The 14,576-nt window shown below is 42.8% G+C and overlaps 1 protein-coding gene across 1 annotated transcript in view; it reads left to right on the top strand.

Moving 5' to 3' along the window:
• RASA3 (RAS p21 protein activator 3) overlaps positions 1-14,576 on the top strand; it is a 141,085-nt gene that overhangs the window by 91,420 nt on the left and 35,089 nt on the right. The window contains exons 6-7 of the mRNA XM_087726821.1: positions 2,025-2,105; positions 3,125-3,197. Of these exons, the coding sequence (XP_087582947.1) occupies positions 2,025-2,105; positions 3,125-3,197 (154 nt within the window). The remainder of the gene's footprint in view (positions 1-2,024; positions 2,106-3,124; positions 3,198-14,576) is intronic.

The raw sequence follows: 14,576 nt of genomic DNA, 5'->3' as shown, positions 1-14,576 counted from the left end.
CATCAGAAAAAGTAAAACGCTTAAGAAAGAAATCCATATTATAGTTGTCTGGGTGTATTGCATTTTAAAACTTTGGTGGAATTTAAGAACCCATGTGCAGCTTTAAAGTTCCTTTAATGAGAGGAAGAAATGATGAAATTAATTTAATCAGATTTTCATGTTAGTTACATTTTAGAGATTAGTAAAACATGAAAACAGAAAGAGAAAAACAAACAAACCTTTTCTTAATTAAATACCAGGGCCTCATAATTGTCAGGGTAGGGAAGAATGAGCTCATAACTTGCCTTTCTTGAGCTCAAAGCCAATAGATTGTTGTCCCCTTTTAAGGGCCATACAGTTGACATTAATTACGTGACCATTTATAGATTTCCACATGAATGAATAATTGTATGGTTGTGCAGAGAGATTCTCTTTTGGCTTTCTATCCAAATGCATGTTGAATTTGGTTCTCTGTTCGCGTGACATTTGACTGAAGACTACAGTGCAAAAAGTCTCTAATGTCTTTTATTCTGCAATACATATATCTTGAAGAACATCTTAACCCCTCCCTCTTTTTTAAAAGTATGGTTATAAAAGTTTATTTTATCTGATTATTATTCTACCTCTATTACATTTGTGATCCAACTAGATAATCCCACCAAAAATCAGTTTTAACAAAATAGGGGCATCTGCAAAGTACAGTAAAAAAAGACAAGATGTCAGTCTTGACAGTGCTTACAGAGCTACAGAATAACAGAGTTGGAAGGGACTTTGGAGGATCTCTAGCCCAACCTCCTGCTCAAGCAGGAGATCCTATACCATTCCAGACAAAGTGGCTATCCAATCTCTTCTTTAAATTTTCCATTGTTGGAGCACCCACAAATTCTGAAGGCAAGCCCTTCCATTGGTTAATTGTTCTCACTGTCAGGAAATTTCTCCTTAGTGCTAGGCTGGTTTTCTCCTCGATTAATTTCCATCCTTTGTTTCTTGTCTTATCTTCTATCTGCTTTGAAAAATGGGATGGCCCCCTCTTCTTTTTGGCAGCCCTTAAAATATTGGAACACTGCTATCATGTTGTCCCTAATCCTTTTTTACTAGACTAGACCAGAGGTGGATTGCTCTTGGTTTGGCCCAGTTCAGCCAAACCAGTAGTGGAATTGTGGCCTGGGTCGCAGAACCAGCAGTAACCCAGGCTGGCCATGCCCCTGAACCAGTTCCCTAATCTCTTATGCTGTTGCCGCCATGTTTCTACACATGTGCAGAACCATATTTAGTCAACTGCGCATGCACCAGCAATGCATGGCCAGTGCGTGCGCGAGCACAGCGAATCGGTACTGACCAGTATAGAAACCCACCCCTGACTAGACATATCCAATTACTGCAACTATCTTTTTGTTTTTAATATATGTCAACGTGGAACATACATAAAACATGGCAGAGCTTCAATCAATACCATTGAAGCTGCCATTTTGAGATTTTTTTTAACCTGCAGACATCTCCATAACAAAAGGTCAATCCATATGGCAATTTCCTGAGGATAGAACAAGAAGCAATGGGTGGAAACTAATCAAGGAGAGAAGCAACTTAGAAATTTCCTGACAGAACAATTAATCAGTGGAACAGCTTGCCTCCAGAAGTTGTGAATGCCCCAACACTGGAAGATGTTGGATAGCCATTTGTCTGAAACGGTATAGGGCTGAGATGGCGAAGCTATGGCACATGTGCCACAGGTGGCATGCAGAGCCATTTGTCAGGGCACACAAGGTATTGCCCTGTCAGCTGGCATCTCATGCGCGCATTATGGGTGCGGCACACCCACGCATGACCTCCCCCTGCACTCCCCTCATTTATGGCACATGAGCCAAAAAAGGTTCACCAATACTGGTATAGGGTTTCCTGCCTAGACAGGGGGTTGGACTAGACGACCTCCAAGGTCCCTTCCAACTCTGCTATTGTATTGTAGTATTCTGCTTTTTTGAAGTGAAACAAAAATTTGGAAGAGCACCTTTTGTGATATTTTATGTGATAGTTGTCTTTTTGTTTAGAGTTCTAGAATGCCAAGGACTCCCGATTGTGAATGGCCAGTGTGATCCTTACGCAACAGTTACATTAGCAGGACCATACAGGTTAGTAACATTTATTACTTATTCATTTTTTCCCAATCTGGTTAAAGTTAAGTGAAGAATCCTATGAAATAAGTAAAAATTAAGAATTTGTGACTTAATATTAAATTCCTACTTCATTTATGGAGAATCCAATTTTAGTGTGGTAACATCAGAGGTGGGTTGCTGCAGGTACGGTTGTACTGGTAGTGGCCGGGAGCAGCCGAGAGCGTACCGATACGGTGGCACATTTGGCCCACCCGCCCGCCTGCACTCTATAGCTTTTTTATAGGAAACGGCAAAGTGTGCATGCGTGCACAACATGCACTGTCTGTGCGAGCCCCAAAAAGCAGCTGGTTGTTACAAGGGCGGTGGATTGTTCATGCATGCACAGCGCATATCTGGCGCATGTACACTGCTCGCCCGGCGCATGCACGAACAGACCGCTATCAGCATACCAGTAACGATGGTAAGAGCAACCCACCATTGGGTAACATCTACTGATCAAACTGTTGTTGTTGCCCCAGATCATGTGATTCCATTTTATGAAAGCCACTGACTACTGGGTGGGTATAGTTCAAAGGGGTGATTAAGACCTATAACACTTTTTAAGAGCATGGAATTAGTTATCTTCTTTATAAATCACTTTATAAAGTTTTACAAAAATTAGAAATAAACTCAACACATGATAATTAAAATGCTCGCTTTCTGTTGATGAGAGCTTAGAAAGTGTTGGATCACTAGAACCAGAGAAATGCAAATTCAAATCCACTCTCAGCAAAAGGAACTCACAGGGTTTCTTTGAACCTCTAAAGGAAAGGCAGAATGAACGTATGTCCTCAATTAATAGTTTTTTTTTAATGCACTAAGAGATATAGACAAACTAAATGTCTGCTTCCTGTCTCATCCTGCAAGAAGCTTAGGGAAATGAAATAACCAAAAAAGCCACTGTTAAACATACTTCTAAGATAACACCAGGCCTGACCCTTTCAGCTTGTCCTATTTTGGGTAACATTTCTGCCTTGCCCTTTTTTTCCTTGCAGATCTGAAGTCAAAAAGACTAAAGTTAAAAAGAAGACAAACAATCCACAGTTTGATGAAATATTTTTTTTTGAGGTTAGTATTGGGGGGGTGGGGGAGGAATGTTCTGCTGTAGTTGACTGCCATAGGTCCATGCTGTGCCAGCTGCTGGATTTTAGAGAGTGCTCAAGATAGAGCCTGAAGTATCGTGGAGCCAGCCAGCTCTTTGGTGGAGCAGAAATGTACTTTCCAGCTGAATGCAATATTGTTCTTCTGCAGAGAATTTCTGAACTCCTCGTTTGGGGCTTCTGAACCAGTCACCCAATTTTGAATTGGTGCTGATAAGTGACTCCTTTTTGACTCTGGCGTTTTACGGCTCCTCTGCTATTTTTTTTTTAATCAATAATAGGATGGTTGTCTCAGATGAAATAGAAAAAGCTTTAAAAACAGTAGTGGCAACCGATTCAAAACTGGAGTTCATTGGTTGATTGCCAACATGCTATCACACAAAAGGTCTCTTTGCTTCGGATAGAAAGAACTTCCTTTCCCCTGAGAATGCCAAAGACATTCGCTCCCCTCCCCCTCTACTTTCTTTTGTCTTGATAGCAATCGCGAGAGGGATAAATGCAAACTTTGAACAGAAGTTTATTTCAGTTCTGAATGCTGGTCACTCTAGGTTCTTTTGTCTCATTATTTTTGCATACTAAAATAACTTACTAGATCCGCAAGGACATCCTCACAGGGAGCAGCGTGCAGTAAGTAGCTAAGTAAAATCGCTGAATATAGAGATTCTTCATTTTGGATCAGACCACTGATCCAGCCACATCAGCATTGTCATGTTGACAGGCCATCATTCTCCAAAATGTCAGTGCCAGCAACCAGATTTGAGGCAAACACTGTTTCTCCTCCACCTTGGTCCAGCTCCTGTCCAGATTGTTAGAGGAAAAAAGGAGGAAATGCTCTGAGTGCTTTTCTTTTTTCTATGCGGCACCAGCAGTTGGTGCTGTATTCTGTGAAGCAAAGAGTTTGATGTGTGTGACATGAAGCCCTGTATCAGTACTTTGTCATCTTCAATGCCTGTGTGGCCACTGATAGTTATTTATTTATTGTTTTGTTTGTCAAACATGTACAAGATAACAAGTATAGATATGAACAAAAACATGAACAAAGGAAGTGAATACAGATAAATGGGTACAGTAAGACAGGAACAGTAGGCACACTGGTGCGCTTATGCACATCCCCTTTACAGACCATTTAAGAATGGAGTGAGGTTCACAGTAGACAGTTTGAGCTTGAAGCTGTCAGGGTTTGAGCCTGTAACAATGGAGTCGGGTAGAGCATTCCAGGCATTGACCACTCTGTTGCTGAAGTCGTATTTTCTGCAGTCGAGTTTGAAGTAGTTTACCTTGAGTTTGTATCGATTGTTTGGCCGTGTATTATTGTGGTTGAAGCTGAAGTAGTCGTTGACAGGCAGGACGTTGTGGCAGACATTTTGGGTACTATGTTTAGATCGAATCGCAGGGGGCGCAGTTCCAGATTGTCCAAGCCCAAAATTTCAAGCCTGGTGGCATAGGGGATTCTGTTGTGAGTAGAGGTGGAGGACTCTTCCCGTGAAATACCTCTGGACCCGCTCAATTGTGTTAATGTTTGATATAGTGTGGGCTCACACTGTGCTGCTTTTTCTACTTTACTGCAGTATTGAATAGGATGCCAATAATTACCACAGCTCCTCAGATCCTCTGACGGGCTCAGCTGTTCCTATCCAGTATTGGATATATTTAGGAAATGATAGGATGCATGGAAATTGTGCATGTGATTAATTCCAGTTTGACAGGCTAGTTACAGTATGATTGCAGGCACCAGGCCTAAATATTAGCTCATGGAAATAAGTAAAGGTAGTCCGTGACTTACCGTTTCTTGTTTAGTCTCAGTTCAAAGTGCTGATGGATTGCCTCCCCTTGGGTACTTACAACCCAGTTCTGATGGTTGCCCCCTCCCAGTCTCATGGGCACTCAGCAACCAGCCTGCGTTTATGGCTCTTTGCAATGCCCCACAGTCACATAACTATAACTTGCAACATGTTTGCTGAAAACAGATATTTATTTCTGGTTTCCAGCAAAAATGCCCCATAGTGATAAATGGGTTTGCTTAACGATTGCTGATTCACGAAACAACCTGATGATTCATTTAATGCTACAAAAAAGGCGTAAAATTGAGTTGGTCACATGAGGACCCATTTTATGACTCCCACAGTTTATGACTAATGGGCAGGCTCCATTACAGTCATAAGTTGAGAACTACCTGTACTTTTAACACATTGCCCATGTATGACTCATCTCAACTTTCCTAACCATTATCCTGCAGTGTAGGTCCCTAATAATTCCATCGTTTAGACAGATTGTCTACTTAATATTATCCAGTGATTTCATGAATAAAGTGATGTATTCACTGTGAAAATTGAATCACACAACTAATTTTACACTTTGCTTGCGCCAGACAACAGATAGTGGAGCTCTACTGATTTGGAATCTAGAAGTATCTACTCACTGTAGAATTAATTATTTAATGTAATTAATTAGTGTAATTAGTGTCCTGAATACTCTGCTTCATGAAAAATTTAAAATTAGTATGGTAGAAATATGAAACATAATTGAGAAACTTTAAACAAAAGTATGACTTCTAGATGACATGGTTAAAATCCTGTTTTATAATGAGATTTTTCCAGATCTCATGCTGCCTCAATTCTGAAATGTGAGTTTAATTGCAATTCTGTCTAAACTCTTCTGCATGAGATTCTCCTTGTTGAATGATAAACAGTTACTTAGACCATCAAAGACACAATTTAAATCAAAGCTGGCATCCTCGGATTAAAGCTTTGGTCAGATTTCCATACCACAAAAGACTGACTCTCTGTTAAGAGCTGTCAGTCTTTTTTGTAACTGGCAGCTCTTTGGGAGAGAAAGGAGGAAAAGATGTTGGAAAATGAAAGAATGAGGGAGAAAAGGGTATATAAAGAAACAATAAATGCCACCTTGAATTCAGGTTTTACTCATCACTTGCCTTACTCTTGCTGGCAATTGCTTGTGCCCACAATGTGTGACCTTGAGAATGAGACCTTTAACAAAAAAAATATATCCCACCTATTATTTAAATACTTAGTCATGTTTCAGACCAAAACTTCTGAGTAGGGCCAGTTTAGAGTATTTTTTAACCCTGAAGAAAGAGTTCAAGGGCATACCAATAAATGTCTATCCATCTTACACAAACATAACTTGTCTGAACCATACTCATTGAACTAAAATCTTGCATTTGCCTATGCAGATATTGTCCAATTTTTTTGTGGAATCATAGTGCAATAAAGTTTGCAGATATATTTTTAGGTATAAATTAATTTTAATAATGCTTTGCTATTGTGAACAATGGGATAGGATAATGGTTTAAGAAGAAATAAGTTCACTGATACTCAAACAAAGGGCTCAAGAAATTTTATCTGGAGGCAGAGCCCCTGGGTTGAATACAGGACAACTTATCCTACACCTTTGCTGAGTAGTGAGGATCTTCACCTGGCTTTGTACATATCTATAAAATTGGGACTGGTAAATTGGTGGGGAATAGGAGGCTTGGAAATCTGGAACATCACACAACAATCTGAAGTAGAGGAGATCTGAGCATGGGTGAAGAAAGTTCTCAGAACTTCTGCACAAGACAATTGGGTGGAGATGGTTCCTTGAATGAGGCAGGAGATAAAGAGAAGGGAGAGGCAGAACAGTTGAGTTCTGCAAGTGATGTGGTATTTCTGCATCTAGCCTTATGGCCCTGTTATGGTGCCTTTGTGTGGGGTGCTGCAAAAGCTTCATTGAATAACGTCATTGACACAAGCAATCCAGGGTGGGGTTTCCTATGACTTGCTTTCTCAGTGAGGAGGAAAGAAGCAAAAGCCCTTCATAAGGTGGTTAAATTTTCTTCATCTGTTGGAAAAGAAAATGAAGCGTGTATACTTTTTGGGTGCAGAAAAAAATGAGACAATAAGAGGTCTGGGTGAAAAAGGAAACAGGCTCTGGATCATTGTGGTTGGGTATCAGTGAGGAGAACTGAAAGGAGGTGAAACAAAGGAAGCAGCTGGTGATGAATGCAGGTGGCAATGATAATATCACAGAGGAAACCTGTATGAATGCAGCAGAATATTTTGAGCATGAAACGTTTGGTGGTACAAACTGAAAAGAAACACAATATATAATAAGTAAAACAATCTTGATTCCCATACTTGACTTGTTCTACAAAATCTTCTTCCTTTTTAATGGCTGCCCAACATTTTGTTTCCCAATATACCCCAAGGCTCTGTTTTAGGCCCAGTACTCTTCAACATCTTCATCAATGATTTGGATGAGGGGATAAATGGATAAAGATCACGTGAAGTGTTGATACCACTTTATAATGCCTTGGTAAGGCCACACTTGGAGTACTGCATTCAGTTTTGGTCACCACGATGTAGAAAAGATGTGGAGACTCTAGAAAGAGTGCAGAGAAGAGCAACAAAGATGATTTGGGGACTGAAGACTAAAATATATGAAGAACGGTTGCAGGAACTGGGTATGTCTAGTTTAATGAAAAGAAGGACTAGGGGAGACATGATAGCAGTGTTCCAATATCCCAGAGGTTGCCACAAAGAAGAGGGAGTCAAACTATTTTCCAAGGCACCTGAGAGTAGAACAAGAAGCAATGGGTGGAAACTAATCAAGGAGAGAAGCAACTTAGAACTGAGGAGAAATTTCCTGACAGTTAGAACAATTAATCAGTGGAACAGCTTGCCTCCAGAAGTTGTGAATGCCCCAACAATGGAAGTCTTTAAGAAGATGTTGGATAGCCATTTGTCTGAAACGGTATAGGGTTTCCTGCCTAGGCAGGGGGTTGGACTAGAAGACCTCCAAGGTCCCTTCCAACTTTGCTATATATCACCCCAAAATGATTTCTGATGACTTAGTCACCTGGGGCACATTGATATACTACAAAGGGACCAGATTGTTTCCACAGGAGCTCATCCAACAAGTTTTCCTAATGATTCCTGCAGACTTTTATTGCCTTCATCTGTTTTCTTCAAGGGTGCCTGATAGTGAGAATATGAAGAGACTGCCTCCTTTGGAAGCTCAAGGGACCTGGTTTGTTCTATTCTCTCTGTTACCATTTTTGAGATGTGACTAGAAATCCATATTCTGCCATATTAAGATGTAAATTATGATCAGAAGAAACTGCAAATTAAAATGTCCTGAGACCAATTCTAGTTACTTTCAGCATTGCATAGAGTAGAACCATCTTGCAAATCCTCTTTCTGGAAAAAGAGTCATTAATGAGATGGTTGATGAGCTGTGGTTGCCAGTGGTTAGAATGTAGTATTGCAGGCTACTTCTGCTGACTGCTGGCTGATTGTAGTTCAGTAGTTCGATTCTCACAGGCTCAAGATTGATTCGGCCTTCCATCTTTCTGAGGTCAGTAAAATGAAGATCTCAGATTGTTGGGGGCAATATGCTGACTCTGTAGAACCACTTAGAGAGGGCTGTAAAGCATTGTGAAGCAGTATACAATAAATGCTATTGTCGAAAAGAGTGTACTATGCAGTAAATGCTCCAGATCTTACATGACTTTATCCAGTTTCCAGAAGAGCAATACGTTTCCTCCCAAGAATCATATTAAATTTTTCACCATAGTTACATTGGACTCTCCCTTCCCCTGTAAAATTAATCTGTAAATAAAACCAAGATTTTTAGTTTCTTATGGAACATCAAATGACTAAGAAGAGACAAAAGGAGCAAAGAAGTCCTGGTAAAGCTAGAATTAGTTTTTTAAAGATGTGTGTTAGGAAAGTGTTATCTACACTTGATAACACTTGAAGAAGTGTTGAAGGTATACTTGCTTCTTCAATATCTTGAAGAAGCAAGAAATACTTAATAGGGTTGGATCCTCAACTCCTCTCCTACTCAGTTAATGTCTTGAAATATATACATGAGAAAAATAGGAAGTAGTTATGCAGGAATACTTCCTGAAAATGCTGGGCAGCAATTAAAAAGGAAGATTTTGTAGAACAAGTCAAGAAAGTACTGTCAGAGAGTGCTAATAGATTACAGAACAGCAAAAGACCAGGATATGAAAATGTTTGAAATGTACCTGGAAAATACCAGAATATGAAAACTGTAGTTAAGCCAGGTCCTTGGGTTTATTTTTCATCCTGCACAGCGCACTATGAATCTATATGATACTTATGATGTATGGAGGAGTACTGAAGTAAAAATATATTTTGGAATATACTGAAGCTGTATGGTATATTTTCCTGGGTGCTGCTCTGGAGAGTCCAAGCATGGGTTAAATACAGCCAATCTGCCCCGGACTGAATTGAAACTTTAAGCCACGCCTCTGGTGCCGGCTATTCTTCAGATTTTTTCAATTCAGCTAAGCCCAGTGGACACGCTTCCAGTTTCTCTTCATTCCTAATTGACTGCTTGGACCCTCTAATTGCCTGTTTACTTCAAAAAGATTCTTTTCTACTTCCTGATTATTGGAGCAGGCTTGGTGAGTCATTTTGAGAGGGTCACACATGGTGGCAGCCATTTTGAGAGGGTAAAAGTTCCGACCGCCATTTTGTTGACCTACAGCAGCCTGATTGCCTGTCTCTTGCAGGTCGCCGCTAGAAGCCTTCCTGTCCAGACTTCCGGCAGGTTTGCCTACTCAGAGCTCCTCTATCACACTGAGGGCGGTAGCGGAGGTTGGTGGCCCATGTGGTCGTGCCCCACATTAATTGGCCTGCGTGGGTGCTGGGAGCTTGGAGCTTGCACCATTCTCCTTCAGAATCAAAGGACTGCTGAGATTTGCTTGCCCTTGCACTCAGTGCCTCTGCACCAGAGTGCTAAGGCTGTTTGTCTGAGGTGGTGAGTGGGGAAAAGTGACCACCAGCGGACGGCTCCCATAGGAGAGCATCTACAGCTGTTCCACGCCCAATGGGAGCAGATCACATCGGACCAGTGGGTCCTTCAGATGATACGCATAGGTCTAACATTAGAATTCATTTCTCCACCTCCCCGATACTTCATTCGGTGTCCAACCCCCTCCTGTCAGGTCAAGAAGGCTCTCATGGAACAGGAGATCCTTCACCTCAGAGACATAGACGCCATAGAACCGGTTCCACCAGGTCAGGAAGGGACAGGGTTTTATTCAATACTCTTCCTTGTCCCAAAGAACTCTGGGGGTGGAGGGGGATTCTCGACCTAAAAAAGTTAAATCATCACATAGCATACTGGAGGTTCAAGATGCAGTCCCTTCAGTCAATTCTGGATTGCATCAGGCCGGGAGATCTCTTAACATCCATAGATCTTAAGGAGGCCTACCTCCACATCACCATTCGCAAAGCTCACTGCAGATTCCTGAGAATCTTTTATGCAGGCCGCCACTACCAGTACAGGGCTCTACCATTCGGCCTGTCCTCGGCACCTGGAACCTTTATGAAGATCCCTGCTGCAGTAGCGGCTTTCCTGAGATCTTACCCAGTGCGCCTGCATTGCTCCCTGGATGATGTCCTCATCCAATCATTGTCACCAAGCGGTACAAGATCTGCAGCACACTCTGCAAACCCTCCAACATCACGGGTTCTCCGTCAACAGAAAAAAGAGTCACCTGCATGCAACCACCAGACTGCAGCACCTGGACGCCATCATCGACACCACCAGCTGCCAGGTCTCCCTGTCTCCAGAGCGCTTGGCAAGCATCAGAAGCCAGGTGTTGCAGGTATTACACTCGTCACAGGCATCGGTGGTGCAGCTAACTCCTCGGCAAGATGATTTCGTGCCTGTCATTAGTTCCTTGGGCACGCCTTCATTCGTGACACCTACAATGGCTCCTCCTGCCCTACCAGAGAGCCAACATGAGCAACTCTCAACAGCTGGTTCGAGTCTCTCTGAAGGTACGTTCGTCTCTCCAGTGGTGGTTGTCCCCCGTGCTGGCAAAGGGCACCCTCTTCAAAGAGCGTCTCACCATCATAACGGATGCCAGTCTATTCGGCTGGGGTGCTCATCTCCACAAACAGATTGTGCAGGGCAGATTCCCACAGCATCAACTAGTTAGAACTGAGAGCAGTGCAGCTCGCACTCATTCACTTTCGAGACAACATCAAGGGGCGTCACGTGAGAATCCTAACAGACAATGTGGCTACAAAGGTGACATAAACCGCCAAGGGTGCACCCGCTCTAGGTCCCTGATGGAGGAATCAGAGCACCTGGGAAGGTGGGCAGAAAAACACCTGTGCTCGATCCAAGCGGAGCACATCTCCGGGGTGCACAACATCCAGGCGGACTTTCTGATCAGGGCCACGGTCAATCACTCTAAGTGGCGCCTGCACCCGGACCTGTTCCACCAGTTGTCTCAGAGGTTTGGCTGTCCTCTGGTCAACTTGTTCACCTCCCCAGAGAACACAATCTCCCCAGGTTCCTGGAGGATCGCGCAGGCGCTGTATGCGTCCTGCGCATGCGTGGAAGCGCAGAACTTGTCAAAACCGGGTAAGGAGCGTGGGCGGGCCTTTCGCCATTCCTGGAAGATACTTACTTCCGGGTTCGCCGACAACCGGTTCGCGGAGACCGCCACGAACCGGTTGAAACCCACCCCTGGCCTTCTCCCCGTTGCCTCTTCTTCCCAGGAAGATTCGGAAAATTTTGTTAGAGGAGTCGGAAATTCTGCTCGTGGCTCCCTACTGGTCCAGAAGGACCTGGTGAGACTCTCTGTCAACCCTCCTTGGCAGATTCCCCAGCACGAGGTCTCTCTCAGCCAGGGGGCGCTTCAACATCCAGAGCCCCAGTGGCTACAACTAGCCGTCTGGCACTTGAGAGGGACCTCCTAAGTAGGGGTAGCCTTTCCACCAAGGTCATTCACATCATTCAGGCATCCAAGCGGCCTTCCACAACCAGAATATGCGACGTGACATGGAAGGCCTTCGACAACTGGTGCAGAGAGCCCGAGGCTGAAGCTAATACGGCTACGATTTCCCAGATCTTGGACTTCTTACAAGATGGACTTGACCAGGGCCTAGCCCCCAGCACTCTTAGACGGCAGGTGGCAGCCTTGTCCACGATTTTGACGGTAGATGACCACTCTTCCCATCATCCGCAGTTTCCTACGGGGCGCAACCAAACAGAGGTCTCCATTTGTTCACAGGTACCCCTCATGGGATCTCAATGTAGTGTTACGGGCTCTCATTGCCCTGCCCTTTGAGTCCCTCCATTCGGCCAGCCTCAAACATCTGACATTTAAGACAGCCTTTTTGATTGCCATCACGTCTGCACAGCGAATTTACGAATTTGCAGCTCTGACAATTTGCGAGGACTTGTGTTTGATTCAACCTGACAGAGTGATCCTCCGTTTGGACCTGGCATTTATACCCAAAATCAACTCTTGTTCTCACCGGGCTCAGGAGGTCATACTTCCGGATTTTTGTCCACACCCCAAACATCCCAAGGAGAAAAAGTGGCATATGCTTGATGATCGTAGAGCGATATGTAAGTACATCAAACTCACGGCTGCCTTCTGTCACTCTGAATCACTTTTTGTTGGGTTTCAACTGGCCTCCCAAGGCCGCAAAGTTTCTTCTCAGACCATCGGTCGCTGCCTACGGGCCTGCATCAGCTCGACCCACATTCTTCAATCTATCCCGGTGCCATGCCATATCACCGCTCATTCTACGAGAAGCGCCGCCACCATGGTGGCCTGGGCTATCCAGGCACCGATAGAGGAGATTTGCAAGGCTGCAATGTGGACTTTCTTATCTCCCTTTGTTTGACACTACAGACTGGACAAATTCACCTCTGTGGAGGAGGCATTTGGGAGGCAGGTTCTCCAGGGCATTCATACCGCTTCTGCTCCCTGCCCTAGTGACATTTAGCTTGGGTATGTCCCATGCCTGGACTCTCCAGAGCAGCACCCAGGAAAATGACCATTGGCTTACCTGAAGGGTCCTTTTCTGGGTGCTGCGAAGGAGAGTCCAACCCCACCCTGGCGGTCTGCTCCGCCAGTTGTCATATGGTTCTGTGGAACTATGGATACTTGTTTTGACTTCCTTGACTTTGTTCCTGAACTTCTCAGCACGCATTGTCCATGCCTTCATTGAAGAAAATCTGAAGAATAGCCGGCACTAGAGGTGTGGCTTCAAGTTTCAATTCAGTCCTGGGCAGATTGGCTGTATTTAGCCCATGCTTGGACTCTCCTTCGCAGAAGTCCCACAAAAGGATCCTTCAGGTAAGTCAATGGTCATTTTCATGCAGCTTTCTGAAAAAACAAATGTCTATAGTTGGGTAATGGGAGAACAAGATAAAAAAGTCATGGGGGCAGACACAGCTATCATCTGAGTTGAATTTTAATCAGCTCTGTATGCACAGGTACAGTATGAATCATGACCATCGAAGGATACATATGTATCAAATCTAATAAGGCCCCTTCGTCCTCTAGGACACTCAATCTCCAGGTATATCAGTGGCTATATTTCCACTTCAAAGACTCCAAATGATAAAATTTTAACAAAATGTGGAAGGCATAAACAATTTTAAAGTGCTAATTGAATTGAATCTATGGTGTCTCTATACTTCATAAGATTCAAAAGTGAAATTATTTCTATTAGAAGTGGTGGAGAGATTTTACACAATATTGCAACATACATGGTAATGCACACTGAGTCACTGTACTCTTATTCCAAGATACATTTAAGTTAAATACATAACTAAAGTTTCTAGGTTTGGTGTTTTAATTCCATTGTTTGCCATGCACTGTGTTTGAATATGCATGTATCTCATAGATGTCTGTTTATTTGGGTTTGTATTCAGAACTGAATTTTCTTTGTCTGACTCAGTTTTAAAATGCAGTTTAATCAGTCTGCTAATACATTTTAAAAATATTTAGTAATAATGCTACCTGACTATGGAAGAAGTTTCTGATTTTTTAACGGGAGGAGATTATATTGTGGTTATTGCTGGGTGGAGTACTTTCATATCGTGTCATGGCCTGGTTAGAAATTAAAAAAACCTCAACGTTTTTGTTGTCTTCGTTGGGTTAGGTGAAAGATTTATAGATAATTTTGATAAAGATAAATTGGTCTCCTCCTATGCTTTACATATGCAGCTGCTTCTGAGGTGTTTGAAAAGCACCCTGAAGTATATTGGAGACTGGAGGAAGGAAGGAAAGAAGGAAGGTGACATTTCTGGGTATCAAAACCAACTTTCATGTACTGAATAAAGTCAAAAGTGGAGATTTTCAGAAAACAAATCATTTTTCAATTTATTTCCAAAATCAATAACATGCATGTAAAAAAAACCAGGCAAACAAAATGGATAAATACAATCTACAGTCCTTAATTTTTTCATAGAGACTGACAGTCATGGCTTTAGCTGAATGGTGTTGTTCATTTAGCAGATAGGAAATTGTTAGGAATTATTAGAAACATAAATGTTTCAA

The sequence above is a fragment of the Thamnophis sirtalis genome, unplaced genomic scaffold (assembly GCF_051295495.1).
Source record: "Thamnophis sirtalis isolate CommonGarterSnake01/CBP01778 unplaced genomic scaffold, rThaSir2_p1.2 scaffold_12, whole genome shotgun sequence".
Classification (NCBI taxonomy): Eukaryota; Metazoa; Chordata; class Lepidosauria; order Squamata; family Natricidae; genus Thamnophis; species Thamnophis sirtalis.
Note: the sequence above shows the minus strand (reverse complement) of the source record. Positions and strands in the feature narration are given on the sequence as shown.